The sequence below is a fragment of the Nothobranchius furzeri genome, chromosome 3 (genome assembly GCF_043380555.1).
Source record: "Nothobranchius furzeri strain GRZ-AD chromosome 3, NfurGRZ-RIMD1, whole genome shotgun sequence".
Taxonomy (NCBI): Eukaryota; Metazoa; Chordata; class Actinopteri; order Cyprinodontiformes; family Nothobranchiidae; genus Nothobranchius; species Nothobranchius furzeri.
Genome location: NC_091743.1, coordinates 58480371 through 58498158, shown reverse-complemented (window position 1 = coordinate 58498158; position 17788 = coordinate 58480371). Strand labels below are relative to the sequence as shown.

General features: G+C 39.5%; 1 protein-coding gene across 2 annotated transcripts in view; it reads right to left on the bottom strand.

Annotated features, from left to right (window-relative positions):
• slc12a5a (solute carrier family 12 member 5a) overlaps positions 1–17788 on the bottom strand; it is a 209730-nt gene that overhangs the window by 24593 nt on the left and 167349 nt on the right. For both annotated transcript variants that reach the window (XM_015959254.3, XM_070549361.1), the window contains exons 4-6: positions 15463–15609; positions 1538–1592; positions 44–174 (exon numbers count right to left, since the gene is read on the bottom strand). In XM_015959254.3, the coding sequence (XP_015814740.1) occupies positions 44–174; positions 1538–1592; positions 15463–15609 (333 nt within the window). The remainder of the gene's footprint in view (positions 1–43; positions 175–1537; positions 1593–15462; positions 15610–17788) is intronic.

Below are 17788 nucleotides of genomic sequence, written 5' to 3'. Positions count from 1 at the left end.
ATGGAAGAGACAAAACAAGAGGAAAGGAAAGACAGTCTCTTACCAGGAGGAGCTCGATGGCTCCTAAGATGTACATGGCTCCAGCATAGGTGGTTCCCAGGTAGAAACAAATCCCCACGGCTCCTCCAAACTCAGGGCCCAGTGAGCGGGATATCATGTAGTAGGAGCCTCCGGCTGCATGCAAACACCAGATGAACAACTTCTTCATTTATAACTTCCTAAAAGTTATTTATATTAACTTTTATGTTGAGCGTAAGTCACATGTTTTGGTATTCATGAAGTTATTTGAAAAATCAGCTCTTTTAGACATTTAAAAAGGATAGATATTTTATACAAAACACACTTTCTGCATGATTTTGTGCTTCCCTGTGGGTCTTTATTGCCTCTGTAAACACTCGACACAGGTGGAAAATCCATCTATCCATTATCTCAGTTTTTGGTTTTAGGAATTATGTGTCCAAAACAAGCCATTTAAACAAGTCCCTGTTTGTGATGTCACAAATGGGAAAATTAGAACAGAAACCACCTCTCACTGAGCTCTTCCTGAATGTCGGAGCTTCTCAGCTAATGGCAGTCATTTTGGGGATGGGTGGGCATGGCCAGCTCCAGATTGTTTTCTTAAAGTGACAGAGCCCCGAAACGGCTCGTTCTGGAGGGTACTGAAAATGTCAATAATAAAAGTACTGACATGACTTCATGTGCGAGGAATTTAGTTCACAGAACTTCATAAACATGTTGTGTGTCAACCGTAAATCTATCATAACTTTATAAATAAAAGTAATTGTAGGTCCCCTTTAAAACTGTATTTCTGTGCAACAGATGAAGTTAAATGACAAATCAAGACAGATAATTAGTTTGAAACTCTGCACCTATGATGCATGGATAAAAAAACTTCTATTTTCGTTAACAACTTTCATTAATAACATTTGACTAATTATACAATCTAGAAAATGACTGTAATTTTACCACTGTTTCCTACTGCCTTAGCCCTGCACAGTTTGTTCTGTTAGCAGCATCTTCTTATTGTTTAATCTGAGCACAGTCCTTTTGTATTTGTGTGGAAACCGTGTGTAAATTAATTAATTAAACCTAAATAAATAGACCTTAATCAGCCCCTTTGCCGCAGCTACCAGCTACAACTGCAGACAGTTATAATTGGCATAGAGATTCGTGCTCTGCCGCAAGCCTGTAATTTCCTCTGACCCAAGCGCAGCAACAGTTAAGACACAGACCATCATTACTCTGTAACACGCATCAAAATGTTGCTGCGCCCTGTGCACGTTAAAGTCTCCATATGAATGCATATGTGCAGTTTCAGACTGTAATGACGGGCATTTGGCTGATGATTTATTTTGAGTAAATAATGCACAACAACAAAGTTGAAGTGCACAAACTGCCTAGACTGAAATTCTTAATGTTTCTGGTTAAATCAAGCTGCGCGGGGTTTTGTGCCAAAAGCAATCTGCAAACAGAAAAATTTAGAAGCGAGCAACATCAAACTGTGATGACTGTGTGGTACCAGTGTCTGCTCACCCACCTGGCACCACTCCATTGGTAGCGATGGCACTCATCGAGATGGCAGTCAGCATGGTCTATACAGAGAGGGAGAAGAAGAAAAATCACATCTTTGTTATCAGATTCTGCATATTCTTCATGTAAGGGGCGTGGATTGTTGATGTATTTTTTTTCTATTTTTAAATAATTACTTGTTTTTTTTTATGTCCAGCATGACTAAGCAAAGTGTTTTCCATCAATAGATTTGATAAAAGTTTCTACGTTAGAAAATGAGTGCAGCAGTGCTTGGAGCTAAATGCAAAAGAGCCTCACAGAAACTTCACCAAAAACAAGTTTGAAAAGTTGAGATATTAGTGGTGTTTTGAAATAAATCATCACATCTGCAGATCTCAAGATCAGTGGGGGAGAGTTCCAAAGTCTGAGGGTTACTCTTTCTAAAGTTTTCTCTACATTAGTGCTCAAATCAGGGTGATGCAACGCCACCAGGATCTTAAAACACAACCTCAGGGATTTGTTGGACTATAAATGGATGTAAAGGTTCTGAAATATGACCAGTGCTTGCCCATGTAGAGCTGTAAATGTCAAAACCAGAATCCTAAACAAGACGCTGAGATTGACAGAATGCATCTAAGACACCAAAGACGTGACATGCAAAGTCTTGCAAATGCATTTGATACAATCCACAAACAACCCAGCTAGGCAATGTAGATGCAATTGAAATAAATAATGTGAATAAAAAAAAATCCCTGTTCAGATAGTGTTATTAACCTGTCAGCAATGACTTGAATAAAAATTGTGTTTACTTTTGTAGGGGGATTATAGAGGTAAATCGTCTTTTCTGCGGTGCAGAGTTCATGTGGGAACAATGACAATTTACAGACATGCTGAAAGCTAAAGCTTCCTGCTTGTTGATTGGATAAATAATTACACAACAGGGCCTGTCAACAGATGTCAGAGCACGCACAGACAACTAATCACAACTCCAAATGTGAGTCTGGTACTGAGTGCAAGGAAAACACCACGAGAAATGTAAGGGCATGCTTGAGTGGAGCTGCCTGTAACACAGTCAGGCGGCTCTCACCGCCCTGCAGAAGACGAGAGGGAGAGACGAGTGCAGTAAATCGAAGAACAGGCCGGAAAAATAAAAGAAGCTGAGCGAAAAGCTGTGTGAGAAGCTGCCACAGAGAGGGACGTGGGGTTTTTGACAGTACAAAGACGGCATTAAGATTTCATTATTCTTTCAAACACCATTGTTCACTTTCTGAGTGTCTTTTTACGTCGTCTCCTCATGAAAGAGAACAGCACAGACAGAGGAGGAGATGTGAGATGAAGCTGAAAGACTTTAGTGTCCTTTCCTAAAACAGCTCTTTTGTGGTATTTTTACTGTTCTAATAAAGGTGATATGAACAAAGACTTGGATTTCAGAGCTCTACGCTGTCAAACATCACAACAAAATGCTCTTTGACATTTGGTCTAAAAATGTGTTATCCAATCAGATAGTTAGATTCAATGAGAATCAGTTTGTCAACCAGTTTTTGCCCAAAAAAAAAGAACTTGCATTCACTATAAATCAAAAATAATTTGTCAAAACTCCTCGTCTAATGCTTGTTGCTTTGCTAATGACGTAAAATGGTCAGATATTTAATTTCTTTATAAGAAATGAGACAGTTTTGATCTGTCAAAAGCTCTGACAGTAGTAGGGTCAGTAGTTTTAAACTCTGTTTGGAAATTGGATTTTAGGCTTCTTAAAGAAATTCACTCTGGTTTTTATTGCATCTGCAATCATGGATGGGGGGGGGGGGTCTTTACATTAAAGAGCAAGTCACTTCAAATCAACATTTTTTTTCCTGATAAACTATATCAATGAGTGTCTGATCGTGCTGCAGACACGTGTAGTCAATAATTCGGCACTTGCATCTTAGTTAATATTTATATATTCTGCCTAAAACTGTCAGTGTTGCACCGTCGTCAGGTAAAAACTCAGTTCTGCATTTGAATTGAAATTCTGCCATCGCTATTGGCTAAGAGGTACACTATGATGTTAGATGGTACATTATGATATCACAATGTCGTGAGTGTGTGTATTTGTTAGCGGCTCCACCCTCTCGGTCTGTTAGGCAACAGCATTTGTTGCATTTTTCAAACAGGAAGTGGGAGTTGAGTAAGATTCTGGTAGGGGGTGACTTGCTCTTTAAGTGCCTAAAATTGGCAGAATTGTGTTGCCAATAGCATTGACTGCACATACAACGGAGACCAGTGACCCTGTTTCTGCTGATGCCATTGCTCCAACCTGCTTAGTGCCATGTTTTACAATCACTCTGCCAGGGGTTTGCACAGTAGTCAAGCCGGTTTCATCAGCGTTCCAAATGTCATTTAGAGTTAAACTGTTTCTCATTAACACATCATCAAGTTTTAAAAAAATATTTCTACATTGTGTTTGTTAAAGCTGGTGGGCCGTGCAAGATTTGTGGCCTCTGCACTCCTTAAAGACAAAGCTGGATTCCAATTCATAAAGGCTGAAAACCAATTTGCTCCAGCTTTGGAAGATTCATTCCATGATTTTGGGTGTTTGCACTCATATTTCACAGCAAGTTGATATGCAAGTTCTCTGACCTGTAAATTAAAACCACACAAAAAAATACAGTATTCCAAACTAGATCAATCTTATATTGCTGCCAATATAAAATGCTACCTTTATCCTCACATATCATTAGTGGACAATGTTCATAATAAGCGTCAGCAGCCCTCGTCAGCATTTTCTTCTGATCATCACTGAGGGCCTTTTATCTACTGTAGTATCCTACTCATGGAAGCTGTCTTGATCCTTGCTCTTCTAATTTGTTCCTGGCTCGACAAAATCTGTAAAGTGTGACGTGTCAAATACCAAACATTTTAGCCACTGATCTGATACACTTTCCCTGAAGTTTAACATCATTGGATGCTTTCTCCAGAATGCAGAGAGGCACCCATCGGTCATTCTTCCTTTTCCAATTTCTGGGCATGCTGAAATTCAAATAAAACATAAAAATAAAAGAAAATTTTAAGTTGGGGTAAGTTGTAACATTTTTTTGGTTGTTACAACTGACCCAGACTCTTGTTGTTACAACTAACCCAGAACCCTGTAGTGATCAACTAGCTTACATTACAGCTAACAGATAAAACACACAGGACTCAATGTTTGAGTATCATCAGATGTTTCTCAGTGAAGACAGTAATGTGGTTAGAGTTACCTGAGGGCCCGATGGGCTGACAATAAGAACTGAAGAGTGAGTGAATCACTAATTCTCTCTCTAATCTGGTCATAATGAGGCCACACGCTCATGCCCCACCACAGCAGATAAGACAGTAATTGTTTAAGTGTTTTATCTCATGTGGGCCGAAGCCACGCAGAGGTAGCCAGCTGCATACCTAATCACGGAGTTACTGTAGAGAAACGCCAGCTATGAACATATTTGAGTTACCCAAAAACTATAGTTTAATTGGATTAATTCATTCCACAATGGAAACTGTGTTTTAAAGCTGCATTTTATCAGAACTCTACTGTGAAATAATCACAAAACAGTCTTGTGTCTCAGTCTTGTTGAAGGTTACATTGAAACAGATTTCCTTCTCCGATGGTTGGGGGGTTGATAGTTTCAAGCTGCATTTTCAGTCACCAACAATTCAATATTACAGTGAAATGTGTGTGTGAAGTGAATAATGAGTCAATTGTGGCATTTTACTTACTTTAATGAGTCAGTCAGAACTATGACAGCAAGCTAATAGCAAGAAGACAAACACGCATACTTCTTGTAATGCCAGAGATAAACTACCATAAAAAGTGTAGTACTGTACCTACTTTACCTACTGTAAAACACCCAAGAGTGCTAACACCACATATGCCAATGTATCTACTAATCAACTTACTGTGCATGACTCTTTGGTTGTCATCTAGAACAGTGGTTCCCAATCTTTTTTTCAGATGACCCACATTTTGAAAAAGACAAAACATCGTGACCCCATTGAAAAAAATAATTACTCATTGTAAATGCAGCCCTTTGCATTTCTTCTTTTTTTAACTTAAAAATGTCTCAAATTTGAATATAAAAATGAAAAACCATATTTGAAACATTATTTACATTTTTTATGTATTTAGAGACAATCTGAAAAACAAAACATTTTCAGAGTAAGGATAATGTTTTTATCTTCGGACATTAAACAGAGTATTGCACAAAACTTTTAGATAAAACATTCAGAACAGGCAAATATCCGAAAATTGTTTCAAGCATAGAAAATATTTTTCACATATGCTTAGTGATGAAAGTCATAAATATGGCTTTTACCAAAATGTTTTATTTATTTATTTTTTTGCCTTGCTATTGCTAATGTGATGGATGGGCTTGCTTGTTTTTCAGTATTGCATTCCAGGCTGGTTTACAAGAGCGTAATGCAACTCTCATATCTGGTGCTGCATTCAGTCTACTTCTGAATTTTGTCTTTATTTTTGTTAGAAGTGAGAACCCTACTTCACATCTGTATGTTGATGTGAAGGGAATGAGAAGCTGAAAGCTGGCCTTACTTAAGGCAGGGTATTCAGATGAGATGCTTATCCAAAATGAGGACAACTGCATGCATTCATGTCTTTTCTTTAGCAAAGGATCACTGCTCATTTGCAACATCTCTGTTTCTTCTCCAGGAGTCAATCCTAACTCAAGCAGAGACTCTGGATTTTCATGAGCGAAGGGATTTTGAATCCACCTGTTGCCATTCAACTTATCAAATCTCTCTTTTGGAAAATAGCGGTCAAAACTATTATTAAGAGCTGCAATGTGTGTTACAATGAGTTCAGTAAGATGTTTTACTTGTGTGTCAGTGAAATCATTTTCTTCTATGTGTTTTAACACATTTGGAAACATGTAATGACATGGTTTTGGTCCTTTGAGGCATGCAAACCACAATTTTAGAGACTTCTGAAAAGTGAGAACACGTTTACAGTCGTGGAAAACGTCATCATGCTCTCCCTGCAGTTTCAGCTCATTCAGCAATGAAAATATATCTGCCAGATAAGACAATGTAAAAACCCACTCATCAGTAAACAGATCAGCAAGAGTGGACTTCTTCTCCAGGAGGAACGCATGGATTTCATTTCTCAGTTCATATACTCTGGTCAGAACTCGTCCTTTGGAAAGCCAGCGCACCTCTGTATGAAACAGTAGGTGCGTGTGCTCCGCCCCCATGTCGCAGCACAGCTGATCAAAAAGCTGACAGTTCAGGGAACTGCTCCTAATTAAGTTCACATATCTTTTAGCGTTTTGTCGAGATCAGCAGGCCTTCCTTTGCATGCCAACGCGTGCGTCGATGAATAAAACAGTGGTTCCACACTATGTCCTCGCCGGCTGCGTCTTTAATTTTTTTTTACAATTCCGTTGCTTTTGCCCGTCATGTTCGCAGCTCCGTCAGTTGTTATGCCTTTACAGCAGTTCCAGTCCAGGCCGGACTTTGTAACCACGTAGTCGCTCAACGTGCTAAATATCTGCTCACCTGTAGTCCTGGTTGGAATATTCAAACAGCATAACAAGTCCTCTACAAACTCTTTTTCCCAGACATGTCTCACATAGACCAATAACGTTGCACAGTCGGAAACATCTGTGCTTTCATCCAGCTAGATGGAAAAGTCCCCTGCCGTCCTCAGTCTTGAAATAAGCTGCTCCTCAAGGTTGCTTGAAATATCAATAATCCTTCTGGAAACTGTGTTGTCACTCAGTGGAATGCATTTTATATAGGAAACATTATTTCTGATTGGCTTAATGAACTGACCTGAATTGGAATGTTTAGTATGTGATGTGCCTTGAGACGACTCTTGTCGTGATTTGGCGCCATATAAATAAAATTGAATTGAATTGAATGCATTTTAATTTCTCTGCAGCCTTTTCGTCAATAACTGCACTAACCATGTCTACTACAGCAGGCAAGATGAGTTGTTGTGCAATGGTGTGAGGCTTTTTCTCGGTGGCCACACGGTAAGAAACCATGTTGGATGCAAGCTGAGCTTAATCATTTAATGTAACATTTCTGCGAAGAGGATCAGCAGATGATTTAATCTCCTGCGTTTTTCTTTGAAAGAAGTCCGGTGGTTTATTTACCAAATCAGCGTGGAGCGTTTCCAAATGTCACTTTAATTTGGCTGGCTTGAAACTCTCATTTGCAAACTTTTCATGGCATATTACACATATAGGTTGATCCTCTTGATTTGGTTTAGAAAATTTGACAAATCCATAGTTTAAGAAAAAATCTTTATATGGCCTCGACCTGGATTATTTTTTTCTTAGCTGCTGGTTCTTCTCCTGGTTCTCCCACTCTGTGTTTCCCGCTCTCCTCATATTGTTGGCTGTTGGCAGATGGAATTTCTGGGCATTCATCTTTGTTTTGGCTTCGTTCACTATCCTTGACATCCCGTTTTGACGATGCTTTTTGAATAGCATTGCAGTTTTTATTTTGCATTGTTCTTTAGTCTCTGTAGTCCGGCGTTCATGTGATATAGTTTGGTTTTTGTCCGTGTCTTTCTTTTTCATTAACCAAGCATCTATTTCTCCTCCGTGGCAAGTGGCAACGAAGTTTCAATATAGACTTGTTCTATGAATACATCGGTAACCACAGTAAACAAGTGACGCGCTCCCTCTTGTGGCTGAATGCTGAACTGCATGTATGAGTCTTGGTTCAAAAAAAACATAGCGTTGTTCAGAAATGTATTTGGCGACCCATAAAACATGTTTTATGACCCCACTGTGGGTCGGGACCCCGCCTTTGGGAATGACTGATCTAGAATCTTCCAGTGCCGATTTGTAACTGGAAACAGCCGTGAAAGTCATGGAACGGGAGTGAGAGAGTACTATCTATGCTTAAAAAAAGGACTGCAGTAACCACATTTGACCACAGGGTATCATTCTCACAAATTGCACCTTTAATTGTGACAAACATTAAAGTCAAGTCATCTCTTGCATACCTGCCTGTTTCTGTGGGTTGGCCTCTTTCCAAATCACCAAACTTTTATTTGACTCTAAAAACTTTTAGTTGCTGTTTCATTGGTCTTTAAATGAACACCAACAACATCGGAACATTTCCTTTTTGTTAAACAAGAATTCATATACAAAGATTTTTATATAGACAAATACTGAATAATCTTAACACAAGAATAATTGGGGAACTGAGATGAAGCTTTACCATATCTCCTCCATACAGAAGCATTTGATACCTGGATATTTTGGTTTTTGGAGTATGGCCTTTACTGATCAGCCACCAAGTTAATGCTTAACGTTGTTGTTTAAAGCAACTCTAAAGCCTAGTTTATGCTTCTGTGTCAGCTCCACAAGGGAGAGACGCACACGCACCGACAGAGATGTTTCGCTCTCTGACTCACTCTTGGGGAGTGTTGCAAAGCAATTCCCTGCCAGGCCAACAGAGGGCGAAGCTCTGTTCTGGGGTATCTTGTCATGTATTCGGTCCAAGATAGAGCATTTACTATTGTGTTTCTATTGAGTTTTCTGTATTTCAGATACTTTTTAACATGGACAAATGTGTCCCTCATTCTCCTCCCCCTCCTCACTGCTGGCCACCTCTAAACCCACGTTTCTCATCATTTCTGTCCACAAATAAAAGCTTGCTACATATTTTTTTATTTATCCAGTCACTGGTGAAAAAAACGTTCGTATATTTAGAGTTTTTCTATGAGGTATTCTTCAATCTGCTCTGTGTCTGTCGGGCAATGGCGTTGCGTGTCTCCGTATGATGCAGAAGCATAAATTAGGCTTTAGCTGATTTTTGTTGCGTTGCAGGGTGAGGTGTTCTGCTGAGGATGTACTCGGCCCACAGCACTGGTTCTTATAGACACTCCAGTTTCTGACCCTGGTAATGTTTGAGACCTGTAAATCATTCTTACTGCTGCTTTAATGATAAAAACTAATCTAACTGTGATCTAATTCATGCATCTCTGCTTTTGAATTACATCAACATGTTCACCGCACGCAAACTTACTTTACAGATTCCAAAAGCTAATCAGACAAATTGCATCTCTTCTAAAATTTAAAGCGTCAGCGGACATTTTTAAACAATATGGCAATCAACGTACTTATGAATGCATATTTCCAACATTTTTACAAGCTGTTCATGTGCTGGCGCTAACGCTAATTAGCTCCATGGACAGACACTAAACTGATAAACTCTGTGGTGACAGTTGCAACTTCAGCTGGCAGTCCCAGCAGTGTTTGGCTGAAAATGAGACTCCTGCTTTTGTCGACCTCTGTGTGAAATCAAGGACCTGCTGCTTTGAAAATGACTGGGAGTTTTAATGATACATCTGCCAGGATTATCAGTGACAAGCACTTCACATGTCAGAAATCTGTACAAGTCGAAACAAAAGAAATGTATCTGCATCAAAGAGGCATCTGTATGGCAATGGTGGAAGCTGAGAGTCAGAGTTTTCCCCTTTCAGGAATGATGTAGCACTTTATGGAAATCTGTAAAGGTGATTTTCTTTTACTGTGATCTTTTTTTTTATTGATTTTTTTGCTAAACCTGCCCCCTGTCTCGTAGAGCTCCATACAATATAAACTGAGCGCCGGTCAGCACTAGCCAATGGCGTTAGTCTACCACCTACAAACATATGTCAATCACAGAGCGTGCTCGAGAGTTTAACTCTGCTGTTGCAGAGTTGACGACCTTTCTTATGGACGAGTCTTTAAAATATAAATGTATTAAAACACAACATAACATGAGCATAATAGATGTGTTTTAGCTCTGTTTTATGGGCTAGAGGATTGGTAAAACAAAGAGAAGCATTTCTTTTGGTCATAAATACGGAAGTGGAAACCATGGCAATACATCTGTCAGCCACTAGACGGTGCTGTTGAAAAAAAATAAAGACTGGCTATAATATTTAAGTGTATGCCCTGTAACCAGAGGGTTGCAGGGCATACAGTATTTGTGTCCTTGGGCAAGACACCTCTCATGCTTTACCTGCTGGTGGTGGTCGGAGGGACTGGTGGCACCATTGTACCGCAGCCTCGCTTCTGTCAGTGCACCCCAGTGATGCTGTTGCTACATTGTATCTTATCAGCACAAAAATCAGTGTGTGAACGTGTGTGTGAATTGATGAGTGACTGGTTAGTTGTAAAGCACCTTGGGGGGTTGTAAAACCCTAGAGGGCGCTATAAAATGTGGCCATTTGTTAAGTAAATTCTGTTCAATAGACTTTCTTCTTTAGACAATTATCGTCTCCAACTTAGTCTCCTAATTTCTCTTTAATTATTCAGAATCTCATTCAAACACTTCATTTACATTACATTATGACCTCATGTGTGATCCTATTGGTGGTGTAAAAACCAGCAGAGTTCTGCTGCAGCACCCAGGACCATAGAAGCATGTTTTTCCCCTCCTCATTGACCCAAAGCATGTGACCTGTTTTAATGTCCCACTTTTAGTCTTCGTGGGAAACCTAAAATTGTTATTTTTCTAGTCTGTGTGATGGAGTATAGGTCATACTCCAGTTTGCTAATGCGATCTCTCTCCAAGAAACCTGAAGTCACTGCTTCCACTTGAACCTGCAGGCCCTCTGGCCTCTGAGAGCGCCAGCAGACAACGTCAGATTATGCTGCCTCACCATCTGTCTCATCCACATGAGGTACAGCAGCTTACATATCATGAAAAGGGACAGTCTGAATGGGGACAGAGCATGAGTCATGGGTAACCAGATCACAGATGAGCCAGTTTTAGGGAATTTGAGACTTCTGCTGGTTTTTTCGTTTGGTCTGTTTTGTCCTAAAGCTACCAACAAGATGCGTCTCATTGACTCGACTACATTTTGAAAGAATGTAGTTTCCAGAAAAAAACCATAGACTTTGTTTTGTTAGCAGGTTTTATTACAAAAAATATATTATAGTTTTGTCAAGTATAAATTTATCAATTCACATTCAGTAGGACATTAGAGGGCTATTTTCAGAATGCTGTTCATCACTAAAACCCCTGTGGATTGTGTGCCGAGGAAGGCGAAAGTGTCAGATGAAGGAGAAGCAGAGAATTATTACCTTTGGACTGACATCAGGGATGCAAAGAGTCTGTAAATGGGACTGTTGTATAAAAAAAAAACTTTTAAAATTGGGTGGATGAATCAGAACAGGATCGAGATGAATAGTTAGTGGAAAAATGAAAAAAAGGGGGGGGGTGTAAATGAAAGGGAAGGGAAGAGCATAATGAGATCAGAATGAGGAAACAAAAGATGGGAGTAAAAAATGAAAGAGAGAAAAGCAACCTTAACATTTAAATGAGTCACGACTGAGGGCAGACAACCACCTCACCGCATTTGGATTCAAGACCTGTGAGTAATGAGGACGGCCAAACAACTGTTGGATTTCCATCAGGAATATTAAACCTCACTTCATCTTCCTGACATGCTAACACTCATTATATGCAATAAATATACCACATACAGCAGACGTCGGAAGGGACGGGTTTGGAGAATGAGGTCTGCAGACTAGTTTAAATGGCTGGTGGTGTGTATAATGTCAGAGCAAATGGCTTAAATCACAAGTGCAATAAAGATTTCCTGAATGTCCTACAGGGCTTCATCAAAAGTTTGAAATCAACTTATTTGTGCAGCTATGATTGGGCATCAAATAAAATGTCCTATCAGTTAATAAAACATGGAGTCCCATGCTTTATCAACAGCTTACATGATTCTGTAACACGTCCTGTGGCTTTCACTCAGGTGGGAATCATTGCAGACATCTACACACACAAATATGAGCACAGGCACACACACACGCACGCACGCACACACGCACGCACGCACACACACACACACACACACACACACACACACACACACACACACACACACACACACACACACACACACTTACATGCAGCCACTCATTGTGTTGCTGGCAACCTCTGGAGGTCTGGTGGTTATGTAAGAAGCTCAGGAGAAGAGAGGTGGGGGTTGCTCATGCACTGTTCACGCTCAGGCTTATTGCCTCAGGGCTCTGCTATGAGCTTGGTTTGACTGATAAGAGGAGTTTGTGTGTGTATGTGTGTGTGTGTGTGTGTGTGTGTGTCTGTAGCAGAGAGAGAGAGTGACAGAAAGACTGAAGAGGCTATTTTTTGAGGCTTTAAATATCCATGAATTTGTACACGGGCGGACATTAAAATAATTGTGTTTGTATGTGTGTGTGTGTGTGTGTGTGTGTGTGTGTGTGCTGGTTTTCCGGGGAAAAGTAAGTTAGGATCAGCTTTAATCTTTTTGTTGTTGTTGCCTTTTCCACAATTTTTAGTATAAAACGAGATCAGACCATTTCACAAAATCTATTCTCAACTGAATTCAACAACATATGAGACACATCTACGAGAAAAAAAATGCATGGTCAAATTTAATCATTGCATTCTGATTATTTTTTGCAGTAAAAATTCTTAAAGGACTGGGTTACTCGGGGTGGGGCGTGGTGAGTATACTGGTGCACCATTTCTCTGACCTAAAAGTTTCCCACATCACAGCTGAGCTTCAGACGACAGGTTCCTGATATTTGGACATCTCCCCTCTGATTGGGTAACAGCAATGTAGCTCTACCACTGACTTACAATGTGGATTTTTTATCTCCACAGATAACACAAGCCCGGAGGAGCTTCTGCCGTGTGGTGGTGTTGCTAATGCTAATAGTTAGCATCTACTAGACATCCGCTGCTGATTCCCTGACATTAAAACAACAACAGCCTTCCCGTCGCAAGTCAAGATCGGTGAGTCCATTAAGGCTAAATCATGTTTTTCCATTGTTTTTCTCACTAAAACCTTTAGAAGAAACATTAGTATCGATCTTTTTGAGAATAATAGGGTAAGTAAATAAACTGTCTTGTATTAGTCTCTTAAAGAAAAGGTAAGACTGTTTTCTGGCAACAGTTTGTATAAACAAGTTAAACACAAGCATGTTGAAACAGCCTCTCACATAACTGACAGCGGCACACTTGGTCTGGTTGGATGGTGTCATTTGTGATTCGAGTCTCACGACTACGACAGAGTCCAAAGTCTCTGTGACACAAGCCCACCCCACCGTGACACTGACGATGATGTGAACAAGAGAACATCACTGTGTGTCAGAATCCATTTCTTTCCTATTACAGAATGAATGTTTGGCATGGGGTGTTTTTCTTTCTCTGGAACAAAAAATCTTTACAATTTTTGAATAGCTATAAATTCTCTGTACTGCACATCATCTGCATTAATTATATTTAAAAGTCCTAGCACCGTCACTCTGGAACCAGTTGCCACCCTCAGTTAGGCTGTCCCCATCTCTGCCAGTCTTTAAGAGTTGCCTAAAAACACACCTTCTCCGCTTGGCGTTTCCTGAACATGTTTGATTCGGCCCTCTTTTACGTTGAATTTCTTTCACAATTTTCATTGGTTCACTCTATCCCTTGTGTTACCCATCTGTCCTGTACTAGAATGTTTCACCTTTTTTTGTAATTTGTATTTTGTAATTTGAATTGCTTTTAATTTTTAATTGCTTTTATTTTTGATTTATTCACTGTATTTGTACTTCTACTGTACCATGTTCAGCGTCTTGGACTTCCTGACAGGGTTGCGGAAGGCGCTTTATAAATAAAGCTTTGATTGATTGATTGATTGATTGATTGATTGATTGATTGATTGAAGTAAGAATGGCATCCTTTGGTCAAACTGGGGTACTGCAGCCTATTTTCAAACCACACAAGTGACTTTTCTTACTACCTTTCTGTGAGTTTCATGGCAGTTACGGCTCAGCACCAGAAGATTCCAGATGAAGAGTGTAGATGAGTCATACACAGTAAGCTGAGAAGTTGATAAATAATGTTAACATAATATTGAGTTTTTGGTACATGAAAAAGTAGCTAGAGATAATTTTAGAGCTGACTATTTGCTTCTAATTCACTGTTAGCATTGTTAGCTTAATGTTAGCCTCTTGCCTTCTTTTACTGATATTAGAGATAAACAAAAGAAGAAGAAGAAGAAGAAGAAGAAGAAGAAGAAGAAGAAGAAGAAGAAGAAGAAGAAGAAGAAGAAATAGAAAAATAAATAACTTCCGGGTCGCTCCTTTAGGTTATTTCCAAAATTTGCTGGCTGGTGTTGAATTAAATGCATGTGCAGCAGCGCTTTCCGGCATAAACTCGGCAACCTCACAGAGTCACAGATTGTAAACAAAGACTATGTCCCTCTTTAGCTTGTTGAAAGGAGAAAAACTAACAAGCCCCCAGCCAGCTAAGAAGGAAACCTGTTTCAATATAACCTTTCTTCCAACATGATTGAGACATCACACTGTTTAGTGATAATTTCACTGTGAAAGTCTTACATATGGCTACTTTAATATCATCAGACTTGAACATTTTAACTATATTTTAATGCCAACATTTATTATTTTTGCTGGTGTGTTTTTTTTTTTTACAAATGCTATCGACTTATTTCAGAATAGTGAAAAACTTTGCCTAAGGAGTTTCCTACAGTCATGCTAATGTCATTTTGAATGCCTGAATAACCACAAAAAACAACTAAAGACCAAAGTTTGATAAGAACAAACACACAAAAAAGGCAATGCCAGTTCAAATTAAGCAACTTAGATATTGGAATAAACAAGATATTACATTATACCCATAAACTAAAATTCTGTTGATTCATTTTGCAACAGCAACCTAATCCGGAAAGATTAATAAAAAGTGATAACTGTAGTTATATCCAGACTGTCAATAGTTTGGCAGTTTATTCTGCTGAAGCAGCTTCAGAGCCTTTATTGCTCTCTGGAGAGCATTTTCTACACAGCGTATTACCAGTGCACATTTGCAGCCTAACTTGCAATAATATCTTCAATCATTCACTCACTTTTTATGGGAGTGTGTGAAATTCTGAGTGTTGGGACAAATGAGGGCTAAAATAAAAGGAGATGAAAGACTCACTGTGGAGCAGCACATGAAAACGATGATGAAGGTCCCAATGACGCCTCCGATTCCCACCAGCCAGGTCATCCTGAGGAAAAGGATCACGCCGAAGATGTTCTGGATGCATGGCATGTACACGCCCATCAGTGTGCCGAGCTGGGGCGCCTGGATGGGGACGAGGGGAGGAGGAGTAAAAAACAAAAAGTCAAACATTAAATGATTTGTGTTTATTATTCACTCTCATTTGAAAAAGTTTCTCCTTTACATCTTTTTTTCAGATTTTCAGACAAGTGTCACTCTGCAGAATGTAAATGCTTAGTTTAGGGTCACTTGCCAGACCGCCACAAGGCCGACTCACCAGATATGCAGCACTGACCGAATGATTCCTGCTACAGTTTGGCGGTTGTGCGACCCAGTGAAAGCGATATACCAGCTGTGCATGCTGAGAGGTGATGTGAGGATCTGCTTCTGTTTGACTGTCTTATATTTTTACACGGTTAATAATAACCCTAACAATTAAATTAAAACAAAACACAAATGGGACAACTACTATTAAATGAAACTGACATTCACTCACAGCGCTTCACAGATGATCTCTTTCAAAATGCACAATTTGGAAAATAACACATGTTGCAAATAACTCAAACCCACAAAACATTGTTCAGCAAAATAGGTTATTGCAGTCTAACTCTGGGAAAAAAGTTTGAGTCTTGGGACCAAGCTGTTCTGAGGAACAAATTATTGTATTTCTTTCCCTGGTTGTTGTTTTATTTATTTTTTTGGTGATGGATTTGTTCTGGTTGTATTTTATGCACTATTGTCTTTGCTGTGGATCAGTGAATAAACACAGAGGTGCACAGCACCACAATCTGTTTCAAGGCCATTCTGTTAAAGGCAGTTACTAACACGGACGTATTTTGTCACATTTTCTCTTGATGAATAAGCGTTGTTATTGATGTGAAAGTGTATTCTTGTTCTATATATTTTAGTACTGTGCCTTGCTGCGTGTGTGTCTGCACCACTGCCTTGCTGTGATTTAAATCTGAAGGACAAATACGTCGACCTCCTAAAGTGCAATTTTCATCTCCTGCTCAAGGACAGCTTGGTCAAAGATGGGTAATTATGCAAACCTCCAACCATGACCCACTTTACCAAGTGAGAGCACACCATCATAGGAAAACACATCAACACACCCTCCCTGCTGACTCCCTGTGCTCAAATAAAGACAGCCGAGACAGACTGAAGGTAAATTAGCTATGAGTCATGACTCATGTCTGTAATGGTGGTGGTCAGGAGGGATTGCTCCAAATAAGCTCCCATTTCAAAGTAAAACGTCACATGAGCAAATTCCAAAAGCTTAGATTTTACTCATCTCAGTCGAGTGTTTTATTTTCAGATTGACCCAGTTTTGTTCTTTAAATTAAGGAGTGTTTTCACTAGGAGGGGGAATGAATTTAGAGCTATTTAGATATATTTAAATAATGATTACACACTTTCAAATGATTAAACCTATTTTTAGCATTAAAAAAAGAACATTTTAACTTGGCAAATATCCAAAACCTGTTTTCAGTCTAGACCAATGAATTCCATCACATCCATGTCACCCTGGAAAACAGAATCCCACGGACTGAGATCGCATCCACTGTTCCAGTTAAAGGTAATCAGCACCTGTTGGACAAACTGGTCTTCAGTGGATGTTTTCTTTGAATTTTGCATGAAATTTGACAAATTTAAACTTTTGATTCAGATTTAGATTCATTGTCATCCAGCATGTAGAACAGAATGAATGTATGTAATAGACCGTATGTTACACAATGACATCTAGAATTAAACTGTCATTGCTAACTGCAGAGGACAAATTAGAGGTCATGAACTCTACGGCCTCAGCAAAAAAGCTGCTCCTCAGCCTTATTCAGACTCTGAGGCTTCTCAATCTTGTGCCTGAGTGGGTGGGATCTGTCAAATGTTCTTTGGTTCCTTAACATCAGCATCACAGCAGTTTCCTACCAGACTGGTACGGAGGATGTCAGGACGCTCACCACCAAATATCTAGCAAATAGACCAAGCGTAGCAGGAGCAAAATAATTGTCTATGCAGGTTGGTCTAGATAGAGCTCTATTGTAACCTAAGTAGGTCTACTATTGGCTTGGCTTGGCTAAGTGAATGCCAGTCCAATCACAGTGCTCTGTGTAGACACGCTGGACGTGCTCAACACCATTACAGCTGAGATTTTTTGTTACATTAATGCCACAGCTGTGAACAAGCAGAACAACATAGATGGCTGTGGCTCACCAGCAGTACTTCTTTAAGATCACGAGGGGCTCACAGAAGTTTTTTTTAAGCC